We start from the raw sequence: 26,379 nt of genomic DNA on the forward strand, positions 1-26,379 counted from the left end.
CACATTAGACTGGATGCAATGACACTCATTCCACAGCGTTTCAAGCTCCTGTCTACCCCTCTACCACTAACTGCTCCTAACTCTGCCCAGGAACAGTTATACTAACTGTAACAATCTTTCCCATTTTCCTTTTCATAATCATTGAAAACTCAGGGATAACAAAGGGTTGTTGCAATGTTTGATGTGTTTCACCAATGTGAAGTGCTGTTTTGATAGAAATTATGTTAGCTAGCCTAGTTAGAACTCATCTGCCCAGATGTTACCTACTATGACTGCCCAGGTATCAAAAGCCTTTATGAACTGCTAATGTTTCCAGGAACTAAGCTCATGCAAACCCAGGAAACATGGACTGGACAACTTTCGGGTTGCTCTCAAGGACTGAACTGTTCAACTTTTGGGTTGCTCTCAAGGACTGTGGCAGGAACCCCAACCTTAAGACAAAAGGGGGGAGGTGTAGGGCATTGGCCCACTTAAAATGGCAGCAGAGACCGCATGGCCCTTTGTTCTATGATCAAAAGGGAAGACACTGAACTCAGTTTCCCAGGATCCTTCACAAATTCACAACTGGATGCGAAGTCCCGCCCATGGACCCAGTCTCAAACGCAATTGGTCGAGTGGCCTACGACCGATGACATCATCTCTTCAACAAAACCCACGGACAGATGCATTTTGGCCTCTCTGTGCTAAGCTCTGCCTGGCTGTTAAGGGACATCTGTACTGTGCACGTACTGAAGGAGTTTTCCCTCAGTTTGGACTGAGAACAAAGAGACCATGTTTTTCTAACCTCGCCATTTGGCCACGGTAGAGTAAGATTAACTTAGCTTTGTTCAAGTCTTATAGTATACTTTTATCAACCGGTTCAGTTTCACTGTAAAGCAACAGTGAATTTATTTTGAAAAACAGAAAGGCGACCAGTTTCCCTTCTCCCTCTTTTTCATTCAACGTTGACTACTTTCTGCATTCTTCTCCATCGCTGGATCCAAAGAATAAAGCAGAGACGCGTCTTTTCGCTGAGGAGCGTAAGACAAGGAACCATCCAGACCGTTTCTCCTGACCACTCAATGCAACAGGAATTCCAACGGACAAACCTACTGAAATCACACAGGATTTCCCAAGTAAGGCTTGATATCTGGGCAGATTTAGTTTAGAAACTGTGATTTTTCTTGTGAATCTAAATCGTATTTTTGATTTTAAATGCTGATGTTTTGAGTATATTTGTATGTTAAACTCTGCTCGCTGCTTCGAGTTGGGAGATTTGTTTTAGTTTCTTTTGGGGTTACGTTTGTTTTGTTGAGTGATTTGAACTAGTAATTCAGTCCCGCTCTTACGAGCGGTAACCCTTAACTAAACTGCATGCATTTTTCCTCTCTCTCTCTCGCTCTCATTCTCTCTCTCTCACTGATATTCATTGAGTGAGCAGCACCTCGGTTTGTGTTCGACTCAGGCTGGTGAACCAAATTCTCCCGCCTGTTTCGTCAGTTCCTTTGTGTGTCCGCTCATTTCCATCCGCACGTGGTATCAGCTCCATTTTGGACTTAACCCTCCATTTTGAACCTGATCCTCCATTCTGATTCCTTTGTTACCACACCTGGACACACACACACACACACACACACACACACACACACACACACACACACACACACACACACACACACACACACTAGCATATAGCTCCACTGTTTGTTTGGATTTCCTTGATTTCATTTTTGGATTATATTCAGATAGTATTGGCTGTGTTCACTGGCTGGCGAACCAAATTCTCCCGCCTGTTTCGTCAGTTCCTTTGTGTGTCCGCTCATTTCCATCCGCACGTGGTATCAGCTCCATTTTGGACTTAACCCTCCATTTTGAACCTGATCCTCCATTTTGATTCCTTTGTTACCACACCTGGACACACACACATACACTAGCATATAGCTCCACTGTTAGCTTAGGATATCCTTGATTTTATTTTTGGATTATATTCGGATAGTATTGGCTGTGTTCACTACTGCTTGATTATAGTAAATCTTGTTATATTATAATAAGTACTCCTGTTTGTTTTTGTTTGAATATTGTGTTGAAGCCAACCTCTGCCACGTGAAGAACTCCCAAGTTACCTCAGAGTACTATTATGTTATTGGTGTTAGAAACTAACTGTAACTAGATTACCATTAGATTTATATACCAATAATTTAACTAGTTTTTCCCCTTTTTGATTATTTTGATTAACAATTAAGATACTCAACCTACAGGGTAGATTTTGTTTTATGAGACTCAATCAGTAACTCGCTATCATTTTTCTCTTTTCAAAGAGTGGTGCCCCGAGAATAGAGTTTAATGAATTAAATTCTATTTAATTACTATTTAGTTATTTAATTGTTATTTGATTATTCCATAATTAATAACAATTAATTATTGATTATTTCTGGAGAATAGTTTAATGAGTTAAATTCTATTTAATTACTATTTAGTTATTTAATTGTTATTTGATTATTCCATAATTAATAACAATTAATTATTTATTATTTCTGATAGTAAAACTGATTTAAACAACCAGTAGCACCTACAGTGGTTACTCCTTAACAAAGCTGTCTGATGTTTTGAACCGAATTTCCGAAAATACGATAGTGCAGAGGAAGAACATCAGGACAGGCCTTTTTAAAGAAATACTTGTGTCTGTAAAAATGGTCCCATTAATCCACCTGACTCTGTGAAATTTGTTCTTGCAAATCTTAAAGATGTTTGCCCTTATGTGTTGGCATGGAGCCACTCTAAATGTTATTCAAAGACTATGGGGAGGATCTGCCTCTTCTTTCTGCCTGACATGACAGTCTCCCTGAGGAGCTCCAGAATTCTGTATGCTGTATTTTACAGTGTGTGATGTGTTTATAGTAAATATATATATATATATATATATATATATATATATATATAATTTTCCTGCACTTTGAAGTCTCTCCTCTCTCTCTACGATTGCAGCACTCCATCTAGGCTGCATGGAAACTGCAATACTGCTGAGAAAAGAATGGGGTGGTGTGGTAAGTGGGTTGGGAGGGGGGTAAAGAGAGAGAGAGAAAAGAGAATCAAGCAATGGATCACAGGATAGTTAATTCATGCATGTTCCCCAGAAGCCAATTTTACTCTGTACAGCTGTTCCTCAGAAAATCATGAAGTTCTTAAATGTACTTTGAATTCTGTCAGTTTTGTCCAATAAAATGCTTGGCACTGAAATGACATGCAGCAACATAGTTAAAGCACAACTGGGAGTACATTTATGCATTACTGCTCTGTGAATTCCTTAATTTTGGTATTCAAGTATTCACACCTGGGTCAGCTGAAAGTGTGATGTTTGTCATGATGTTGCTATGGAAACCAGGTTTGGCACATGGGGCTACATTGAGTTGTTTGGGTAAAAAAAAAATAAAAACAGATTGCTTGCATTCAGTTTTTGTTTTTTTATTAGGAAAATTAATTTGCAGATGTATTATATTTAATTTTTGCAGGTATATATCTATATTTATATATGTTAGTATATGTACACTACCAGTCAAAAGTTTTGAAACACTTGACTGAAATGTTTCTCATGATCTTAAATATCTTTTGATCTTAAGGTTTATACTTAAATGTTTGAAATTAGTTTTGTAGACAAAAATATAATTGTGCCACCATATTAATTTATTTCATTATAAAACTAAAATGTAATTAAAAAATATATATATATATATTTTTTGAAATTGATGACTTGGACCAAATTATAAAGAAAAGCAGCCAATAAGTGCCCAACATAGATGGGAACTCCTTCAATACTGTTTAAAAAGCATCCTAAGGTGATACCTCCAGAAGTTTGTTGAGAAAATGTCAAGAGTACATGTCTGCAAATTCTAGATAAAGGGTGACTACTTTGAAGATGCTAAAATATAACACAGTTTTCATTTATTTTGGATTTTGTTTAGTCACAACATAATTCCCATAGTTCCATTTATGTTATTCTATAGTTTTTGTGACTTTACTATTATTCTAAAATGTGGAAAAAATTATAATAAAGAATGAGTGTGTTTCAAAACTTTTGACCGGTAGTGTATGTGTTATTTTCCTTCATTTGGGATGCATGAACAGCATACCATGTCTGAAAGGCTATTGCTAAAGGACATATCATACATAGTAGTAATAAGAGCCAATAGCTGTAATAATAATAATAATAATAATAATAATAATAATAAATAAATAAATAAATAAAACACTTTTGTAAAATATTGTACAAAAAAGAAGAAAATAAAATAAAGCAAAGTATTTAGATTGAAAAGTCACTTCACAGTTTTGTTCCTTGCCCTCATGCTGGCTAAAGATCGATTGGGACCATGCACAGTCTGATAATGAAATGGAGGTCATCATTTACATACAAGTCCATTAACTTTGACAATATGTTTCATAGTACATTCCTTTACCCTTGGGTAATTAAAGTGCTCACTGTGTAAATCAGATTTAGGATACCAACTGAAAAATGCATGAAGATAAACCAAGAACAGACCAGAAAGACTTCCGATACATGTACAGTCCCCTGGGATTATAACCAAACACATGGACAGGTGTTTAAAAAGGTTTAAAAGGTATTTTGTCAATAGGTCTGTTTGAATCATCTCTTGGTTTCCCATATTACCCAGGTGAGAGTCATTTATCATTTCTTTACATACAATTTGCAAGTATTTACAACAATGACTTTTATGAGCATGATAAAATACATGTGGGTTCACAAAATGCTTTATAGAGAGAATTGGTGTGCATTGGTGAGCAGGGCATTGCAATTCATGTTGTCAAGCAAACCTCAAAGATCACAGGTAGTTGACACTCTTCTCTTCACAGAGTCCAGATTTACCATTTATTTAAAATGCAAGATGTGCTGCAGTTTTTATCTTATGCAGCTTGCAGTGGCTCCGATGGTATCAGCAGTGTGACTCATACAGCAGCTGAGTGGGCTTTATAGAGATTGGATTCAGGTTTAATGGATCAGAATACCCTCTACAGTACTTAAGCCTAAACTATATAAGGATAGGTGGACATTGCTATTAAAGGCTGTAAATACCAGTTTCTCTCTTTCTCTCTCAGCAAAACTATGCAGAGTAAAATAAGAGGGAAATGTTTTTACCATGATATGATTGCAAAAACTGTGCACAGCAGAATTACTGTCACCAGTAAGGAGGTGGTAAATTATAGCACCATTTTTATGGGATGAAAGTGTTGGAGTATCCAGGGAACTAATATCCAAATATTAATTGCATCATATACATAAATCAAGGCAATGGGCTGAGTTGTAACATTATCTGACAGTAAAGTTGAAACTGTATATGACTGATGTTCTTGTTTTCTGGTCTATTGTAATGCATGTCACAGTATATCATTGGTGCATATGCGAGTTATTTATCAAAACTGTATACAGTGGACTTGTATAATATTGTATACCTTAAATGTACTGTAAGTCACTTTGGATAAAATGTCTGCCAAATGCATAAATGTAAATGTAAATAATACCTTTCTACATAGTTATAACCCTATATTTATACTTGTACAAACTGTACTGAATTAAATATATAGCAGTATGATTTCATCAATCAATTTTCACATTTGAATTAGTTAGGTGCATATAGGCTTCTGAAGGAAATGGCTGAATAAATAAGTAACATTTTCATGAAATGACTTTTGCAACATTATCTCGCAAAATGTTTAATTTACAGGTCAAACCAAATCTAAATTAGAATTTTAATACATTATTTTTGTATCAGAAAGATAAAAAAAACCTACAATTGTATATATATATATATATATATATATATATATATATATATATATATATATATATATCACTTCATTTAGACAATATGAATAAAATTTGTTCATATAAATGTAATTTGCTATTTTGTATTAAAGGTACAGTTCACCCAAAAATGAAAATTCTCTCATCATTTACTTACCCTCACGTCATCCTAGATGTGTATGACTTTCTTTCAAATGAAGATTTTTAGAAGAATATCTCAGCTCTGTAGATCCTCACAATGCAAGTGAAAGGGTACCAAAATTTAAAAGATCCAAAAGCACAAAGTAATCCATACGACTCCACTGGTTAAATCTATGTCTTCAGAAGCGATAGGATAAGTGTCAATGAGAAACAGATCCTTTTTTTACCATAAATTCTCCTCCCTGCCCAGTTGGTGGCGGCATGGTGAATGCAAATTGCCAAAGACAAAAGAAGAAGAATGTGAAAGTGAATGTGGAGATAGACAGTAAAGATGTACTTAAAGTTTGGTGTGTTTCTCATCCATACTTGTATCGCTTCTGAAGATATGGATTTAACCACTGGAGTCGTATGGATTACTTTTATGCTGCCTTATGTCCTTTTGGAGCTTCAAAATTGTGGTCACCATTCATTTGCATTGTATGGACCTACAGAGCTGAAATATTCTTCTAAAAATCTTTGTGTTCTGCTGAAGAAAAAGTCATACACATCTGGGATGGCATTAGGGTGAGTAAATGATGAAAGAATTTAAATTTTTGGGTGAACTATCCCTTTCTGAGATGTAGGTGCTGTTGTGTAAAGTCTCCTTTCTTCTACTCGCATCTTCTGTACCCTGTTCATTTTAAAAACTAACTTTATATATACTACATGTATTTTATAAGCAAACCAGCCCAACATGGATAACACAATGCTGTCTGCCTTTACTTAGTGGTAAGTTGCACAACCTGAAAACATATTAAAGGGGCTCTTGTGGAGAACATTCACATCATGTGTTCAAGGCATTTAGCTGGTTAAAAAAAAAAAAAAGAAATACAATCAAGACCCTTTTTGATACCAGAGGTACCATTCTTATCCCAAAGGCTGATCTGCAATTTGATTGCATTCACTTACTGAATTTGAAATTTGTTGGTAGGACTGGTTTCCTCAGGTATTGGGGCATTTAAGACACAAAATATACAGGTTAAACTGAATCCATCAGTTTTAGGTCAAAATTCAAATGTTTCCAGCAACTGTTAAGTCTGATTCTTTAAGGTGATTTTCAAGACGTAAATGAAAATGGCTAAATCTGGAAAACAGTTGAAATGTTTGAATATGAAATGTCTGTCTTCAGGTTACCATATCGAATCTTCTGTGTATACACTGGTCTCCAATAAACAGTTTGAGAAGACTTGTTTGTGTTGCTTGTGGAAAGTCACACTTTTCTCTTAATTTAGTTTTACCCTGCCAAGAGACAACTCCCGCAAATGCATTCATTTCAAACGCATTTGCATTAATTTCCTGTTTGACTTTGTGAGAGCCACATTTGCTATTGTCTCAATCATACTTTCAAAATAAGCAGTTCATCTTGAGAAAAATGAGAAAATGAAGACAGAGAATCAGGCCCACTCCAAATTATGGTATAAAGGAGGCCATAAGTGTCTCAATTTGGAGGGGCTGAATGCCAGAAGTGACAATGATGACGACTGAGTGCTTGTTAGTTTACAGATGACTGCATGGAATATGAAGTGTCTGTATTTTTTGAGGACTGCCTTGATGTCAGTACAATAAATCAAGGTAATCATTTTGTAAAGCATAATAAAGTAACTTATTTCCCTATCAATTTGTTTATGTGTAACAAATGATTGTCTTAAATATTGGCTGGCATTATTTAAGATATTAGTAAAGACAACATGTAATCATCAGGGTAACAATCAAACGTTGGTTTATACAAAACCTGAAACACATTATTAAAGGGTGATTTGTCTACCTTTATAACTTTACCATATTGTACTATTTTCTCAACATGATGGAAAATGTGGTGTTTATCAGCAAATATGCCATGAGTTACAAAAATGGTGGTTCGGCTCACACAAAAGCCTTTCAACAAATGTACAAAACAAAGGTTATGAAAAACAAATAAATGTGTATTCAAATGCCATTCATTCACAGCTATAGACTATTTTTTGTTGCTACATATGCAAATCATGAGTCATATGTTTGGGACCTCATCAGCAGGCCCAGACGGAATCTGCTGCCTTTTTTTTTTTTTTTTTTTTCCTTGATTTTTGCAGAATATGTGTAATGCAGAATAGATTTAAACATTTGAAAATGTATTAACTGGATCTGAGAGTACTGTACTTTGAGGTATAGTAGCTGAAAGCATAATCAAATTATACTTCAAAATATAAAAATGCAATAACTTTGCAGAGCTTTCTACAGAGTTCTGCACATGGAGATTCAGTGTTGGCCTGCACATTGGCAATTTAAAGCCTGACTCTCCTGACTCTCATTTAAAATAGTACTGTAACCATTTTTTAAAAGCAGAATGTTAGTATTATGAACTCGAAAGGGCTTCTAGGCTGTTGCACTGAGCAACTGATTGCTGTCTAAAACTGAGTGTTTTTCAGCAATCTCTTGATGTAGAATATAAACATTGCAAGAGATGGTGGCGATGCACTGTACTAGAAACAGAAAAGGCAACATGAATGGGCCAGTGCTTGTTAAGGCCAATACTGATGGTGAAGGATGAAATCTGAGGTGTCAGAGAAATGCTTGTTCCAGGAATGTGCATGAAATGTCAAATAACACATCTCCATTCATTTGCTCACCATTCTTGTCTCAGTTCCTTTGTTATGTTATCAATCCATATCCAATTTATATCACTGTTTTCCCTTTCTCCATGACATGTAGTCTACATGACGCTGCATTTACCCTTTAGCTTATCAGCCCTACTTTGCTTCCCAGAATGCTTGCCATCGATGTTCAAGCTCATATTTCTCTTTTTCTCCAGATTGAGAAGCTCCTGAAAGAGCTCAGTGACATTATGGTTAGTCTTAGCTGAGGTCTCCATGAAAGCACATTTCCAGGTTTTGGCTTGGGCTTCTCCGTCATCGTTCTTCACTTCCCGTTGAGTCTCATCACTCTTGTTCCCCACCAGCATGATGGGGATGTTCTCCATGTTGCCCTTGATAGCGAGGATCTGCTGGTATATGGGTTTTAATTCTTCCAAGGACTGCTTACTAGTGATGGAGTAGACCAGGATGAAGGCGTGGCCCTTGGAGATGGACAAACGCTGCATGGCGGGAAACTGGTGGCTACCAGTTGTGTCTGTGATCTGCAGGGTGCAGACGCTCTTGTCACAGCTAATCACCTGCCGGTAGGTGTCCTCCACTGTTGGAATGTAAGTGTCCCGGAAAGTGCCTTTCACAAAACGAAGCACCAGCGAACTCTTCCCCACACCCCCAGCTCCGAACACCACCACACGGTAGTCGTTGCTCTGCTCTGGCATCTTGGGCCTTCAGTTGAGCTGCTCACTTTCTACTCCTAATAGAGAATATATGAAACAAACATTTAGAGGATTGCACTTCAGGTGTTTTGTATGTACAGTTAAGGGTGCCAACATACTAAAGTTTCAACATGATCACTCTAAACATGTTGCTACCAAATGTTCTGCTACCATGACATTGACCCCGTTCTGCAGAGTTACTGACAAGCGTCATCTCCCATCAGAAATATCTGCATCAATTCAAACCTGTTTATCTTTGCTTGTGACACGACTGATAGCACGTTGTGGAAGCTGCATCAGGAACATGATAATCAATGATCAGTGTGATTCAGAGGTTGCATTTTCCCTCTAAGATTACATTTTTACTCTGCTGACGTTTAGGTTTAGGGTTTGGGTCAGGGAATATAAAATATGTATTCCTGTTGACTCTGTTACATCAGTTACAACAACAAACAACTTTACAACTTGTTTTTGGCGCAACACTGTGGACATTTCACCTGGAAACTGGAGTTCACACATGCCCATTTGTTCAAAAACAATTCCAGCTTCGGCCACTAGGAATAAACTGATTTCAGCTGAAGAACTTTCGACGTACTGTCACTGAATTCACTGTGAGATCAGTTGGAAATGTTACACTGTGTGTCAAAGAACGCTGCAGATGTATTGATGTTTCATCATTGCGTGGCGAGGGGAGTGGCATAAAATGCCAAAGTTATAGATTTAAAAACGTACCTGACTATGCCACCCTGAGAATTTCACCCAGGGAATTTATCAGACAATTAGATAACTATTAACCCCAGAAAGGATTACACAGGTTCGTTCCACCAATGAAAAGCAAGAGACGTGGGTAAAGTCACACAAAGTTACAGCTTTTATTAAATACAATGCACAGAGGATAAAATGGATAGAATTACATTTAAATAAAACTGTAATAAGACTGGTTATTGCAGACAGAGGGTCAAACATGTGTTGTAGCAGCTCTTTACTATCCTCCCAAGGCAATGGAGACAAGGCAAAGAAACACAGTTAGGCAGCACAATAAGATACAATTACCAAGCATATAGGGCTGAGGCTTACCAGCAAAACGGGCAGGCTAGCAAGGCACTCAATGGGTCCCAAAGAAACACCATTCACATGTGCACACACACACACACATTCACACACAAAGATGAATTCAGGTGATGAGCACGGCACACAGTAAGGAGGACACCACCACCAATATAAAAAAGAGCAAGCCTTCCTGCCTTTGGCACTCAGCACATATGCCTAACACAGCGCAAAGCAGCTAGGGCTCAGGACACAAGCACAAACAGGACAGAAATAGATCCAGCAAACACCCCAAATGGAGGCCACGGTACTTTTAGGGGATATATTGAATAAATGAACAAGTCAAAATGTAATGGGATGTACAAATAACAAATCAAATCCAAGTGAATAAATAAAAAAACAGTTTCAAAAGATTGGCAAGTTTGAAGCAATATGTTTTAGTAAAAGCAAAACAATGACATGCTTCAGTTGAAGAAAAACAGCAGTGTATCAGGAGATTTAATCATGCAGCCCAAGCGAGAAATGACCAGGCATACAAAAATCGGCCTACCAGGGATACGATCATATCGAACCATATTAAAACCCACCATTGGCAGATGTACAGAGGGCACAATGTAACTGAAGATCAGCAGCCTGCTAAACAATTATAAAACTAGAAAGTGTCCCCAAACTCAACTTTCAGGTGGTAAGGTCCAGCCCTGGAAATGCTGACCAGAAAAGGCCACTTAGTTAAGCACACCCCAGTGGCATGCACTAGCCTTAATAGAGACTAAATGTGGGCACTGATTGGTCAGCCAATCAATAATACAACAAAAGAGGCATGTCACAAATAAGGACTACAGGAAGATGACTGCCTTTCCTGCTACAATTGCAACCAAAACTTTTATTTCAGCTCACTCTGATGTTTGTCATTCGTTAACAAATGAGAATTTTAGAGAGGCCGGTCCAGACGTGTGATTTCAGAAATTAATTTTGCTTTATACCTTTCTTGATTTCAAAATCATCAAGCCGTTTCCAAACCCTCAAAATGTATCTTATGCATTCCTATCCTTCAAACACTCCATATGAGCTTCCTCTAATGTTTAGGTTCCCTCAGTCTTACAAAGTAAATTGTAACTGGCTAATTAACCTTACTGAAGAACCTTGCCTGGATTCTAAAGAATAGAGATATTACCATTTTGATCTCAAAAAAGTATAAACACAATCAGAGTAACCCCTATTTAAATCCAACATACTTTAAACATTCAACATACTTACCATTTATTCATTAGATGTTTATCTTATATTATTTAAAATTACAGGCACAAATGGCAAGTGTTATTAGAAATGCTTCTGACATGACTCCAGTGGCTTTTCTGAAGAAAGAGACATGAGCCTTGTCATCCATCATGCCATTATTAAATCACAATGCAACTTATCATGATGTATCTGTGCTTTGCCCTTAGTCACTCTCTTGCTGTAGTTTATAGCAGTGCATTATTTATTGCCTCTGAGCCTAAACAACAATTTTATAGTGTTTTGAGCTCCCGAGCACACTAGCATATACATTTTAAAGCACTTAGTAACTGTTTGTAAGTTTTCATTTTTTAAGTTACACTTTTAAGAATCTAATTTATGCAATTTATGTACGTGCAATTTAATGCTTCTCAGCATAAGCATATATTTTCATGGATACAGATTTGTAGGTGCATCCTTTTTACTTTTAAAAGCATGCTTAAACCCAACAATTAATTCATTTTCCAAAGACACACCATATATCCATCAGTGTCAGAGAACCACAAACTCAGAACACACATTAAATTGTGTATAAATTATGCAGAAACAAGCAAGGACACAATTTTCAGCCTTTATACCAAGTTCAGAAATCAATACCCCAATCAAGTTAAGATTTCTGCAGAACCTCCAAAAATACGAATTAATCTAGAACGTGCATCAAATATTATTTGTTTTAAAATGTGATGGTATGTGACATGACATCCATTATATGGGTCAGAAATATTGAGCTGATTACATAACACCTTTGTAGGAATTCTTGTCCAGTTAAGATGATGTGTATTTGACAATGATCTTCTGTAAAGATCCCAGAGGAAAATTGTATTATTCAGAGGTTGTTCTTTCATAGCTCAGGATCATTGGCGGATTTAGGCATGGGCGACATGGGCAGTCGCCCAGGGCGTCATAAAAGCTAGAACTGCCACTGCTTAGGATACTTAATGGTGTTCTCAGTTATGCTTGATGTACAATAAGTATCAACTTCATCTCAAATTGTTCTCCTAAAATCCATAATAATAAATAAAAATAGACAAAAATGAGTTAGAATCAGTTCTTTTTGACATACACCAAGAACTATAAAATTGATGTGGATAGCATTGCTCAAATAATTTGGTCTTGGAAAATTTTGAAATGTTTGAGTTCATAATGAAATCTCTGACATTTGATTGCAAATGTTGGAAAATCTTGGTCATCCTAAGCAAATTGTGTGACGACAGAGATCTCTTCTACGACTCCAGAGAAGACACGTGTGAGATTATTAAAGGAGACCTATTATGCCCCTTTTTACAAGATGTAATATAAGTCTCAGGTGTCCCCAGAATGTGTCTGTGAAGTTTCAGCTCAAAATACCCCACGGATCATTTATTATACCATGTTGTAAATACCTCTTTTTGGGTGGAATCAAAAACACGCTGTTTTCGTGTGTGTCTCTTTAAATGCAAATGAGCTGCTGATCCCCACCCGCTTTCTGGAAGAGGGATGTGCCTTTCCAAATCAGAACCAATATGACTGAAACCGTAAATACCACCCAAGAATTTCACACACCATTGCACTTGTGTATATGGCTGTGTGACAATAAAAGTGATTTGATTTTGATTTGATTTGAAATACCGGAGTTCAACCATATATGTATGCGCAACCGTAAACGACACAAAACATAGCCATTTTGAGTTTGTGATAGTGCTTCTTATGTAGTAAATCACTTCCTGCCCTCCATCTGCATATCATGCCACAGCAACGCAGTGACGTGACATCATGTGCAAACAAGCTATAACGACATAGCTCTGGTCTCTGTGAATACAATCAGAGATAATGGTAACTTTAGCTGCATTAGCCGTGGAATCAGCTAACAAGCACATTCGGAAAGGCGATTTGCAAACATTCACAAAATATAAAGTGCGATACTTACATCTTCAGGATATAAAGCTGGAACACAAACAGTTGGTACTGATCCATGCTTGAGAGTCAAATTTTTTGAAAATCCTGCTTTATATTGACCCTCATTCACAAAGAAGTCCAGTGTAAAATGATTTGCACAAACATACACGAATTTTGGTATGTTTTGGGGCACATTTTCTTCAAAAACAAAACTCGTCCACTGCGTCTTCAGTGGCTCTGATGCCAGGAGTACATGAAGACACTTATGTTCACTTTTACAGCCTACAACAGAACACTTATGACGCTTACAAAGCTGAGACATTATTCTTCTCACTGTAGCTGCTCCAGCGCAGAAAAAAATGGCGGACAGTGTGTCGATCACTCAGGGTAGGATCTATGATAATAGCTGTTCACCAGTCGTGGGCGTGGCCTGCTCTAAAGTGACATCACTTTAGAGCGGATATGAAAACTAGTCATTTTGAGACACTGTTTTTGATTAATAGAAATATAAGAAAGAGGAGTGGGTGGACTTTTAACATTGTAGGGTGGTTGTGTACACACACTGCCGACACACATTTATGTTCAAACACCATGTAAAAGTGAATTTTGCATAATAGATCCCCTTTTAAGATGTATTTCTCAGGAGTAAAATCACATAAGCAAAAGTCTCAATCTAAAAAGCCACTCAAACTAGAAACAAGTTTATATTAAAGAGATCTCTTTTGTGATTTTTCTTTCCTGAAAAAAAACAAAAGTTCTAATTTTCACATCCATGCTTAGATTGAACCGCTGCATCCAGCAAGCTTGACACTGGGTACTTGCACTCTGGGCTTAAAATGCAGCAACATGCTTGGCAGGGTGCAGCAATCCTGACAGCAGTCAACCTCTCATCTGAGAGAAGCCCTGGTGCCTCTTCACCTCACTCTCACACCCGGTGTGCTTTCAAATCAGTGAGCAGAGGACACCGAGCCTTTGATCAATGCTAGTGTCTGTGGATTTCAGGCCTCTGACAGGCTGGTGCCCTTCTCAAGGTGTCACACATGCTTCTGTGCCGTGATTTATGTCAATCTCCCTCAGAATGCCGTCTTATCTATTTAAGTCCCTCGTGGAAAAGCTGGAGAGCTGCAGAGCTTATTAATGCTGTTACAGCATCTCGCTATTCCAGCCAAACTCTATTATAGATTAACTTTGGCACAAGTGGAAATTGTAATGCATGTCCCTCATTCAAGGTTCTCCAAGGCACTCTCACAGCAATGTGCTGATGCTGCTGGATTTGGGAATGACCTTGCTTTTAACAAAGTGAATGGGAAATATATCACTTGGACATTAGGATTCGAAATGTAATGTTTGCTGAATAGAACACAGGCACTTTGCCACTGACTCTTAAACAATCACAGTAATTGGAAATGGGGACTCGGTACACTGGCGTTTCTGTTTGCAAACCACATGTTCATTTGGACATGAAACAGATCAATATTTAAGTCCTTTTTTACTATAAATTCTCCTCCTTGCCAGCAGGTGGAGATATGCATGAACAATGCAAATCACCAAAAAGAAAAGAATGTGAAAGTGAAAGTGGAAATTGATGGTAAAAAAGGACTTAAATATTGATCTGTATCTCTCCCACACTTATCATAATGCTTCAGAAGACATGTATTTAATCACTGGAGTCTTATGGATTACTTTTATGCTTTCTTTATGTGCTTTTGGAGCTCCAAACATTTGGTAGCCATTCACTTACATTGTATGGACCAACAGAGTTGAGAAATTATTCTGAAGATCTTCTGTTCAGCAGAGGAAATAAAGTAATACACATCTGGGATGGCATGAGGGTGAGTAAGTGATGAGAGGATTTTCATACAAGCCAAGTTGTACAATATCTTACAATTTTGCAGTCTTGTATGAATTTTTACAAGTTTTCATGAGACTATGTTGTATAGACCCTGGTCATATTTCTGGCTTTGGAACACAGAGATAAACTATAGCACGGTAAATGCCACCATTGAAGTGATTGGGAGACTGATCTCCCATTTACCTTTCTACACCAAAGAACCATTTACACTTCTATAGTTTACCAATGTGTTTCAAAGACTGAAATATGACAAAGGTCCATAGAGATAAATGGCAACATACACTATATTGCCAAAAGTATTCGTTCACCCATCCAAATAATTGAATTCAGGTGTTCCAATCACTTCCATGGCCACAGGTGTATAAAATGAAGCACCTAGGCATGCAGACTGCTTCTACAAACATTTGTGAAAGAATGGGCCGCTCTCAGGAGCTCAGTGAATTCCAGCGTGGTACTGTGATAGGATGCCACCTGTGCAACAAGTCCAGTCGTGAAATTTCCTCGCTACTAAATATTCCACAGTCAACTGTCAGTGGTATTATAACAAAGTGGAAGCGATTGGGAATGACAGCAACTCAGCCACGAAGTGGTAGGCCACGTAAAATAACAGAGCGGGGTCAGCGGATGCTGAGGCGCATTGTGCGCAGAGGTCACCAACTTTCTGCAGAGTCAATTGCTACAGACCTCCAAAGTTCATGTGGCCTTCAGATTAGCTCAAGAACAGTGCGTAGAGAGCTTCATGGAATGGGTTTCCATGGCCGAGCGGCTGCATCCAAGCCATACATCACCAAGTGCAATGCAAAGCGTCGGATGCAGTGGTGTAAAGCACGCCACCACTGGACTCTAGAGCAGTGGAGACGCATTCTCTGGAGTGATGAATCACGCTTCTCCATCTGGCAATCTGATGGACGAGTCTGGGTTTGGCGGTTGCCAGGAGAACAGTACTTGTCTGACTGCATTGTGCCAACTGTGAAGTTTGGTGGAGGGGGGATTATGGTGTGGGGTTGTTTTTCAGGAGCTGGGCTTGGCCCCTTAGTTCCAGTGAAATGAACTCTGAATGCTTCAGCATACCAAGAGATTTTGGACAATTCCATGCTCCCAACTTTGTGGGAACAGTTTGGGGATGGCCCCTTCCTGTTCCAACATGACTGCGCACCAGTGCACAAAGCAAGGTCCATAAAGACATGGATGAGCAAGTTTGGTGTGGAAGAACTTGACTGGCCTGCACAGAGTCCTGACCTCAACCCGACAGAGCACCTTTGGGATGAATTAGAGCGAAGACTGTGAGCCAGGCCTTCTCGTCCAACATCAGTGTCTGACCTCACAAATGTGCTTCTGGAAGAATGGTCAAAAATTCCCATAAACACACTCCTAAACCTTGTGGAAAGCGTTCCCAGAAGAGTTGAAGCTGTTATAGCTGCAAAGGGTGGGCCGACGTCATATTAAACCCTATGGATTAAGAATGGGATGTCACTTAAGTTCATATGCGTCTAAAGGCAGATGAGCGAATACTTCTGGCAATATAGTATAGATATATATATATATAATAATAATAATAATAATAATAGTAATTGTACACAGACAACTGTGGGCATGCATAGGAAAACATAATGTATATGTGCTTAAAGTAGCTCATGCTTCTCTTATTCACAAACTGCAATAAATGTGTTGGCACAAGATGCTTAGGGTGAATCACTGCATTTAATTCCACAGGATGCCCATCAAGCTGAGTCCATTAGCCTGAGTCTGCTAATCTGAATGAGAAGCTTTGCAGCATAATATACTGTCTAAAGAGCTGCATTCTCTTTATCAGTCAAACCAGACTTTCACTCTACAATAAATGGTGGTTCTTTTGTCATATCCCCATGGATACCAATATTCTGTTGTAGAAAAAAGGATTTTCTGCTCACAATCGACTCAGGAATCAGATATGTCTTGTTCTACTGAATTCTAAAGATGCTGACAGGAGATTGAGAGGTATTTGCATGTGTATATTAGTGTTCACATGTGCAGTGGGCCGAGATGAGTACTCGGACTGTGCGCACACATGTGTCTGAGCCTTTCTGGACCAATTCATCTGTCAGTACTCTGGGAAATCAAACTTGGATGAAATTGTTGGATACTGCATGCATAGACTGAGAGAGAAAGGGAGAGGGACAGGAACGGGTATGAAAAAATAGTGCATGATTTTTGCTCTGTATTGATAAATACTGTAAATATGTTATCTCAAATTGTAAAAAAAAAAAAAAAAACATTGTTTACTCAACTTAAAGGTGCACTCAGCAATTCCTGAGAAAAATGTTGATATTCGAACTCAACTGCCAAAACAAACACACCCCTCCCTTCAGTGCTCCTTCGAAAGCTCCGCCCCCCAAATTCATGCACGCGCATTGCCAAGGGAACGACCTCATCTTTCAGACAAAGACTGAGAGTCAATGCTTGACAGGGGCAGTGGAGATGGTTTAGACTTCCGGGCTTATAAAGCGTGGAAGTGGAGGTCTCTTTCTCATAGCTGAAGCAAAGCAAAGTAAAAATCTAATACGTTAATAAAGGACAAAAGCACAAAAACAGCAAACAAAACACAGCAACTAGAACTAGTGAGAGTTAATTGTTTAGTTTGATTTTACAGTAACACTTACAAAACCACAGTGACCGAAGAGGCTGCTACCAAACATGTTTTTAAATCTTTGTGGCTATAAAACCCTTTGCAAATGTTAGACGATTAGAGCGAACAACAACACAGCAAGTAATGTAAATAACATTAGCTATGTAGTGGGTTAGCAAACTGTTGCCACTGTAAGTTGCTGCTGCTAAGATAACTTGCAGAGAAGACGAGACGGTTTAAGCACACCAGCTCCAGACACTCACAACTCTCCTGCTACTAAATCTAACATCACAACAACAGCATATATGGGTTCTGTGAAACATAGCAAAATTTATGTTACCCACCTATCAAGAAGAAAGAGAGCAACTTCTACATCCATCTTCAAGCCTTTTACCTCTCGGAGGTCTCTCCACCACTGAAAAGCCTCGCCAAGGTTGACGCGGCTCCTAGCCCTCGACTTATCATAATCCTTCTTTTTTTAGTTTATATTCGTCTGTCCTTTTTCTTTTGGTCTGTTTCTCAGCCATTTGTCCTCCTTGGGGTTTAGAAAGGTTCCTTTAGCCAGATTTGCCGTCGCTCTTCTGATGAATTTCCCTCTCACTCTGCCCCCACCCCCCATCCTGTGCACGCACAAGAATCATCCCCTGTTGCTGATTGGCTGGAGTAGTGTTGTGTGGATCGGTCTGATCCACTTTGTTTTTGTCCCATTTACAGAGCCAGGGCTGTGTACAAATACTAGATTTTTTTTCAGTCCACCCACAGAACGGACAGCTAGCAGACTGTGAGGAGATATTTGTAGAATTTGACAAAAAGTGTATTGAATTAGAATTACTGAGTGCACCTTTAAGCTTAAGTTTTTAATGTTCTTACTAGTTTTAATTAAGTTATCGTTACTCTCTAATTCCTAGAGTTGTCCTTAATAAAAACATTTAAATGGTCCTTATTGAACAGTACTTGAAGTGTCAAATTTTTTGTGAATAATAACTCAAATATATACATTCTTTAAACTTTGGCTTTGCGAACTACTAACTCAAAATTATCAAGTACAAAGTACATAAGCCCTTGCGCTTGAAAAATTATGGATGTTTGTTCAAAACTGGAATTTATTTAGAAAAATAATAATTGTTATTTAAAACTTTATATAGTTTTAATTCTTATGACTATGGTTATTTTGATGAAGCAGATTAATAGTTGTGATTTGTGTGAAGTCACCATAAGGGTGATTAGTGTCACCTCTGGTGAACTTGGAGCCTGTTAGATTTAAGGAATTCTTCTTTACTCAACTGTACTTTACAAAAGTGCAGATTTATGTGCACTAAGAAGTACTGAGGAGAACCCAATATGCCATATGGCTAACTGAGATTTTAGTCATAATTTCCCTTATACTGTATAAGATGTGCTATACTCAATTTAAATAACTAAATAAAAACAATGATATTTTAAATCACAGATAAGGTAAGTTTACTTTTAACTAGTTAACATTACTTAAAAAATGAAGTTCAGTATACCTAAGCTAAAATGGAATGTTTACTTGAAAAAGCATGCAACCTGATTGCCTAGAAAAATCTAAGGCCAACTAGTTAGATTTTACAGTGTGTTATCTATTTCTCATCATTCAAAGTAGTTTGTGCTCCATCGTGTTCTACATCAGCAAAACCTACCCTACCCTAAATCATAAACCTAAGCCAATAGTGGCATAAAAAGCAAATGTGAGATGAAAATGCAATAGCTGAAGCAATCAAAACATTTTCTCTGACACTTTTGGTCAATGTCAAGTTGCGTGCTCTTCAGGACTTGTACCCTGATCCTTTGCATGGCAAGTGGAACGTTCTAACAGTTGAGCTCCTGTGCAATTTGATTAATCCCATGCAAAAATTAAAATGTATCAACTTACAAGTCATGCACTATTACATTTTTTTTTTTTTTTTTTTTTTTTATGTCATAAGATATCATTGTGTGAGGAACAGGGCAAAAAGTAAATGTTAAAAAAACTAACGATCTGCCGTTTACCTCGTGATTTGTGTGAAAGGGAATAAGTCGTTGTTGTAGCACCTCTAGTGTTCATTTCACCAGGAAAGTGCTGTGATACGTACAACTAGCTACGTAAAAAGAATTAGCAAAAATGTAAGTGGAGTAACGCGATTCTACTGTATGAGACCAGGTTGCAAAAATCATTTTAGTAAAAACAAGTAAAAAGCCTGTAAGTAGTCTGATATTTTAATACTACCCATTTACCAAATACGATTATGCATTTGAATGCAAAATGCCCAACCTCCAACACACCATGAAATTATTATTGTCACAGTGATCACTGGTGTATCCCTATGCCACAGATGTGTTTGTGTGCAAATGTGTGTTTGTGTATTACAATGCTTACTGTATAGAAGCTAAACATTCTGACTCCTAGTGGGAGAGCTACATGGCCTAAAAATACCCCAATACCATCTGTCATCTCTCTGCACCAAATGTTGCCTGGATTATACCAAACTCACTCAATCAGCTGTATAGGGAAATGAGAAAACTCTCTCTTGATTAAAAAAAAAGTGTTATAAACAAATACTGGCCAGACTAAATTTAACACTCATCTCAACACAAATTCAATCAGATTCCATTAATCAATCTAAAACATGAGAATGTACTTTAACAAAATATAAATTTCCAAATATGTCTTTAAAAAGGAATTTATGAATACTGTGACAGCTAAATTAAGCTCAAATTTCAAGACATGCACATTTGTTAACAAAAAATCTCACCAGGCATCCTAGATTCCAACAGCTAACTACATTAATCACAATAAAAATGAAATTCAGCGCTGCACAAGACAGTTAGAGACTTTCAAATAACAAACAGCAACCACAAATTAAGTAATTCAGATGCATGCTAACAAGTGAGATATCTGACACCATAATATGTCAGTCAAACCACAGGAACTCAACAAAAACAAATCTGGCTAATCATTGTTGCATTTTACCTTATCATGATGAGGTAGTTTTGCAGTTTTACTGTCTCCTTGCCAGCATTGTGAGAACTATCTCTTTGGCTTTCCTCGATCAGTCTGTCAAACAGATTGCTCCTTTGTGGGCTGGGCTTAGTAGCTAATCATTGCGCTTTACCTTGTCTGTTCTGCTGGACGTGCTTCCGGTGACCCAGTTCAAAGGATTTAATACTCCACAGCATGTTTCCACACCATAAAACAAAGCTCATGTGATATGAGGCCGTAGCAGATTGATAGAGTACATGAAGGTCTAATATAGGCTAATATATATTCAGTATCTTGTGAGATCTTTGAAATAGATACAGATCATTGAATACTGCAGTTTTACATGGATTAACCTCAGAGGATTGGATAGGATGTTTTATATTTAATTTGAGAGACTTTGTTTTTCATCCCAGATACTGGTCTACACACTGGTAGACAACGTGCATCTTAAAACCTTAAAGGAATATTTTGGGTTCAATACAAGTAAAGCTCAATCGACAGCATTTGTGGCATAATGTTGATTACCACATAAATTAATTTCAATTTGTTTCTCCTTTTCTTTAAAAAAAAAACAAAAATCGAGGTTATAGTGAGGCACGTACAATGGAAGTGAATGGGGACAATTTTTGGAGAGTTTAAACAGAAATGTCAAGCTTATAATTTTATAAAAGCACTACATTCATTCTTCTGTTAATACCCATGTGTTATTTGAGCTGTAAAGATGCTTAAATCATCATTTTTATGGTTGTTTTAGGGTTTTAGTGTTTACAGTGTTTTGTCGTCATGGCTGCAAAGTTGTAAAATTGGATATAACTTTACACAGAAAAGGTTAGCACATGATTTTATCACATTCAAATCATGTTAACACACATATTGTTTACATTTTGTAGCAATACTTTTGAAACATCGAGTATTTCAGTGTTTACAGATTTGCCCCCATTCACTTTCATTGTAATTGCCCCACTGTGACTTCGATTTTTTGCTTTTTTATTTTTTAAATGAGGAACAAGTCTAAATTAATTTTTTTGGTAATCAACATTGTGCCACAAATCCTGTCAATTGAGCTAACTTGTTCTGAACATTAAATATTCCTTTAATGCTGATTTATAGTATATCTGAGACTTAAATACCTAAACGTTAGCCAAAAAAAGGTCTAGATATTCCAAATAAGGCTTTAAATCAAAATCAATTCCATTGCTTGTCCTCCACAAACAAATAATGATAATAATTAAAAAAAAAAAAAAAAACTTGAGCAATTGCTATTGTTTGCAAATGACTAGGGATTTGCTGCCTGAGAACATCCACAAAAAACATCCAAATACACTGGTTTTTTGCTTTTCCAGGTGCTTAGTACCTACTCTTCATTTGCTGCTATACTTTTGATTAATTGTTAATAGCATTGCAAACTTTTAGCCCGGAATTTGCTCAGTTTAACTGTTGGAGTATTGGGTGGTACACTGTAAAAAATGTCTGTATTTTTAATGGTAAAAGATTGTAAAATGCTACAGAAAAAAATGTTAACTGATTAATGAGTATTAACTGTAAAATATACAGTACATTTATATATATATATATATATATATATATATATATATATATATATATATATAAAGACAAATACAGTAGTTTTTACAATAAAAATGTTGTAAAAAAAATACATTTATTAGATACAAAAAGTATGATTTTCCTGTATAATTAATGTTAAAATGTAAATTGTTTAACAAGAGAGTACATGTACTTTTTACAGTAAATTGTTGAAATTACAGTAAAAAAACTAAAAAATAAAAATTGGGCATTCCCACAATTCCCTGCATGACCCATCATATTTCATTAGGCTAAATTTTATGGGAATAGTTACGTTTAATCTTATTTTTAATATCAGTTACGTACATTGGGGTGTTCTGTATTATATTTGATGTAGTTTAGTTAATGTTTACCGCATTGTTTACATTTCACATGTGTTACCCTGACGGTGTTTAGTGTTTGTATGAGTGACACTGTGACGAGGAGAAAGGCAAGAATGCATGGCCGGCTAATCAACAGGAGAGAGATAAAACCGCCGTCCGTGAGGGGAGGTCGAGGAACAAGTGAGCAATATTTTTTATATTTAATGAAACAAAGACAAAAGAGACACACACAGCAGCTGCGAGTGGCTTTCCTTCTCGAAATCCAGCTCGGCCTTATCCCTCTACTCGGCTGATTAGCCCGATTGGAGCCCGGCTGTGCGGACTTACAGCCCGGCCCCGCCCTCCTCCTCATCACAGACACTGAGCTCTGTCTCTACATGTTTATTGGTCATTGCTCCTGGAAGAGCAACTACTGATGAACTTCATGTCATCATGTGCCCTTCTGTCATTTTTACAGTGATTAATACTACCTTATAGAGTAAAAAGCAGATTTTTTACAGTTTCAGAAGGTTAATATCAAGTTTATGACGTTGTTGTTTTTTTGTTTTTTGTTTTTTTTTTTTTACTGTAAAACTGTAAGTTGTTTACATTGTTACTGTGTTTTTTACGGAATTATTCTGACAACCACAGCTGCCAGTTTTTTTTTTTTTGTTTGTTTGTTTTTTGTTTTGTTTTTAGTTTTTTGTGAAAACAACAGGATTTGTTTGTACAGTGTATAATTGTCAATGAGTTTACATACATAATCGGTTAACCTCAAATTATATGCATATTAAATTCATTATGACCATTTCATGACCAGTTATTACTGTCATACAGTCACTTGTGTTGATCTCCAATATATCTGAGCCACATCTGTTATCCTCGTGAAAAAAATAAAAAAACCCAAAGGAATATTCCAGGTTCATAAAATATTTATCGACAGCATTTGTGGAATAATGTTGATTACCACCAAATTTGATTTGACTTGTACCTCCTTTTCTTCTAGAAAATCAAAAATCTGGGTTCCAGTGAGGCACTTACAATGGAAGTAAATGGGGCCAATCTGTAAACGTTAAAGTACAAAAGTTTCAAAAGTATAACCACAAGACTTAAACAATAAGCATGTTAACATGGTTTTAGTGTGATAAAATCGCTTAACACTGTAAACCCTGTAATCCTGTAAACATAACAATTTAAACTATTTAAAAGCTCAAATAATACATACATTTTATCAGAAGAATTAATGTAAGTGCTTTTAAAAGCTTCACATTTCTACCTTTCAACCATCCTAAAATTGGCCCTATTGACTTCCAGTAAGTGTGTCACTGTAACCTAAGGAGGGATGAGTCAAAATGTATTTTTTTGGTAATCAACTTGAGCTGAACCCGGAATATCCCTTTATAAGAAAAACACATACTATATTCCAAAGAGTCCTAATACCTCCAATATCATGTTTTACTCTACAAAGAAGTGGGAATCAGTGCAAACGGATTTATATTGTATTGTAGCCTATTGCTGCTTATAAAAACTTACTAATAAAACAAACTAAGTTTTGCATGAACAATCTCTATTCAGCACCTGCCAATATCCTGTTAGTGCCTCTGGCGCAATACTATCACTGATGCACGCCTGCGAATTATGCTCTGTATAAACTGCTGCATTAGATTCCATTATGAGCGCAGCCTGCATCATCTTCCGCAACAAGACTACACTAGGCGTCATGCATTGGCTCTATATTATGATTTATATTATTATACTAATGCACCCAGGACGACGTCAGCAGAGCGCTCTTTCGCAATGTGCACGTTGTACACTAAGCAGACAATAGCTCATTAGTCCACTTTGACCATATTTTCAGCCTATATTTTTAGTCATACAAAATCCCCATATCATTATATATGGATGCATTTTAAACCCATGACATTTCCGTACAATTCGCGATGCAAAAGTGACATAAATGCACATACATTGTCCATTAAACGGATGACCAACCCTCTGCCACTACTGTGATACTGTTTATCGCACACATACATTTATCAAATATTGAAAATGTATAGGCTGAATATGCACAAACTCGATGCAGTCTCGCGTGTTGCGTGTAAATGGTTATCTCCACGGTCTCTAGACTGCAGACAGTTTGTACGTATGTATCCTATACATTTTAAAGCACGGGACCGGTTGTGATACTGGACACAGGAGTAAACTATGAGTTCAGCATCACGATATCATACGCAGCGCGTTTCATTCATAAAGAAGCAAAGACTCGCGCGTCCTTTTCTAACGACTCTGTGAAGGCGAAAACCATGTTTAAATCTCAGCTTGAGGCAGAAACATGTTTTATTTTTATTTTATTTATTTTTTTGTACATTTAATGTTTTCCATTTTCTTTAATATTTTTAAAGCGAATGTCATCGTTACAGCTATGGCTAGCGCAGTTAACACAAGAAGTCCATACATAAGTATTCGGCAAGGTGCTAAATGAATGAATTGAATTCATACGTCTGCGCGCGATTCGACTTACCTACCTGAACTTAACGTATCCCAAGTGACTGATCTTTGACTGACGGCACAGAAGAATGACAGTGTACGCTAATAAGGTACTAAAGCATTTTAGACTAATAATGAAGGCGTGATAGAGTCCAATCTCAACTGCATCTCTCTCTCTCTCTCTCTCTCTCTCTCTCTCTCTCTCTCTCTCTCTCTCTCTCTCTCTCTCTCTCTCTCTCTCTCATCAAAATCCTTCTAGCAAGTCAGTCCACTGTCGGCCATCTTTGGAACGCTCTCGGGAGGCTATTTCTAGTCATGCCAGTGCAGCTCCTATCTACTTGAATGGGAAAAGACCAAAATCTCCTAAATGATTGGTGACGAGTACGATAAAAGAACATATTTCAAATCAGCAGTAAAATCTGACAATACTGGAATCATAAATTTTGATTCTTTACCTCATATTACGCTAAAAAAATGCAAATTTTCCGGCTTGTATAGCTAATGCGCATGCGCGTTCTACAGTTGATTGACAGGTGATGTCTGTATCTAAAAGGTGATTGGCTCTTTTAACTGTAAGGCTGGACTTCCTTTCTACATCTGTTGACCGTTGGGCGCTCAGAGCTCCTAAGGTTGAGCGTTCCGATTTCTCCCATTCATTTTAATAGAAGTAACCCATCTCTGCTAAATAATCTCTGCTCTCATGCGCACACACCCTCTTCTTGTGCATTTGCTTCAGAATCTAGATAGTGGGAAATTTGTAACATTTGTCTAGAGGGGGTGGGCAAAATAACAGAAACGCCTTTCATATGAGTTATAAGCTACAACTTATTAAACAAATATTCCGGGTTCAATATCAGTTAGGCTCAATCGATAGCATTTGTGGCATAATATTATCACAAAAAATAATTTTGAGTTGCCTCTCCTTTTATTTAAAAAGTAAAAATCTGGGTACTTACAAATGGAAATAAATGGGGCCAATCCATAAACGTTAAAATACTCACTGTTTCAAAAGTATAGCTACAAGACTTAAACAATATATGTGTTAACATGATTTTAGTGTGATAAAATCGCTTACTAACATTTTCTGTGTAAAGTTATCCTATAGCCAATTGTAC

General features: G+C 37.2%; 1 protein-coding gene across 2 annotated transcripts; it reads right to left on the reverse strand.

The window, feature by feature from the left end:
* Positions 1-5,990: 5,990 nt before the first annotated feature.
* LOC127442234 (GTP-binding protein Di-Ras1-like) lies at positions 5,991-25,426 on the reverse strand. 2 transcript variants are annotated; one of them, XM_051700111.1, is made up of 2 exons: positions 25,303-25,426; positions 5,991-9,295 (listed from the first exon to the last, which is right to left on the reverse strand). In XM_051700111.1, the coding sequence occupies exon 2, from the start codon at positions 9,258-9,260 to the stop codon at positions 8,664-8,666; it is 597 nt and encodes a 198-aa protein (XP_051556071.1). In that variant the 5' UTR covers positions 9,261-9,295; positions 25,303-25,426; the 3' UTR covers positions 5,991-8,663. The 2 variants fall into 2 exon arrangements, with proteins under 2 accessions (XP_051556071.1, XP_051556073.1); XM_051700113.1 differs by lacking the exon at positions 25,303-25,426 and adding an exon at positions 20,883-20,957.
* Positions 25,427-26,379: the final 953 nt, after the last annotated feature.

Source organism: Myxocyprinus asiaticus, chromosome 6 (genome assembly GCF_019703515.2).
Source record: "Myxocyprinus asiaticus isolate MX2 ecotype Aquarium Trade chromosome 6, UBuf_Myxa_2, whole genome shotgun sequence".
Classification (NCBI taxonomy): domain Eukaryota; kingdom Metazoa; phylum Chordata; class Actinopteri; order Cypriniformes; family Catostomidae; genus Myxocyprinus; species Myxocyprinus asiaticus.

Coding starts and splice junctions, on each gene's coding strand:
- LOC127442234 (XM_051700111.1), bottom strand. CDS start 9,260: ATGCCAGAGCAGAGCAACGACTACCGTGTGGTGGTGTTCGGAGCTGGG.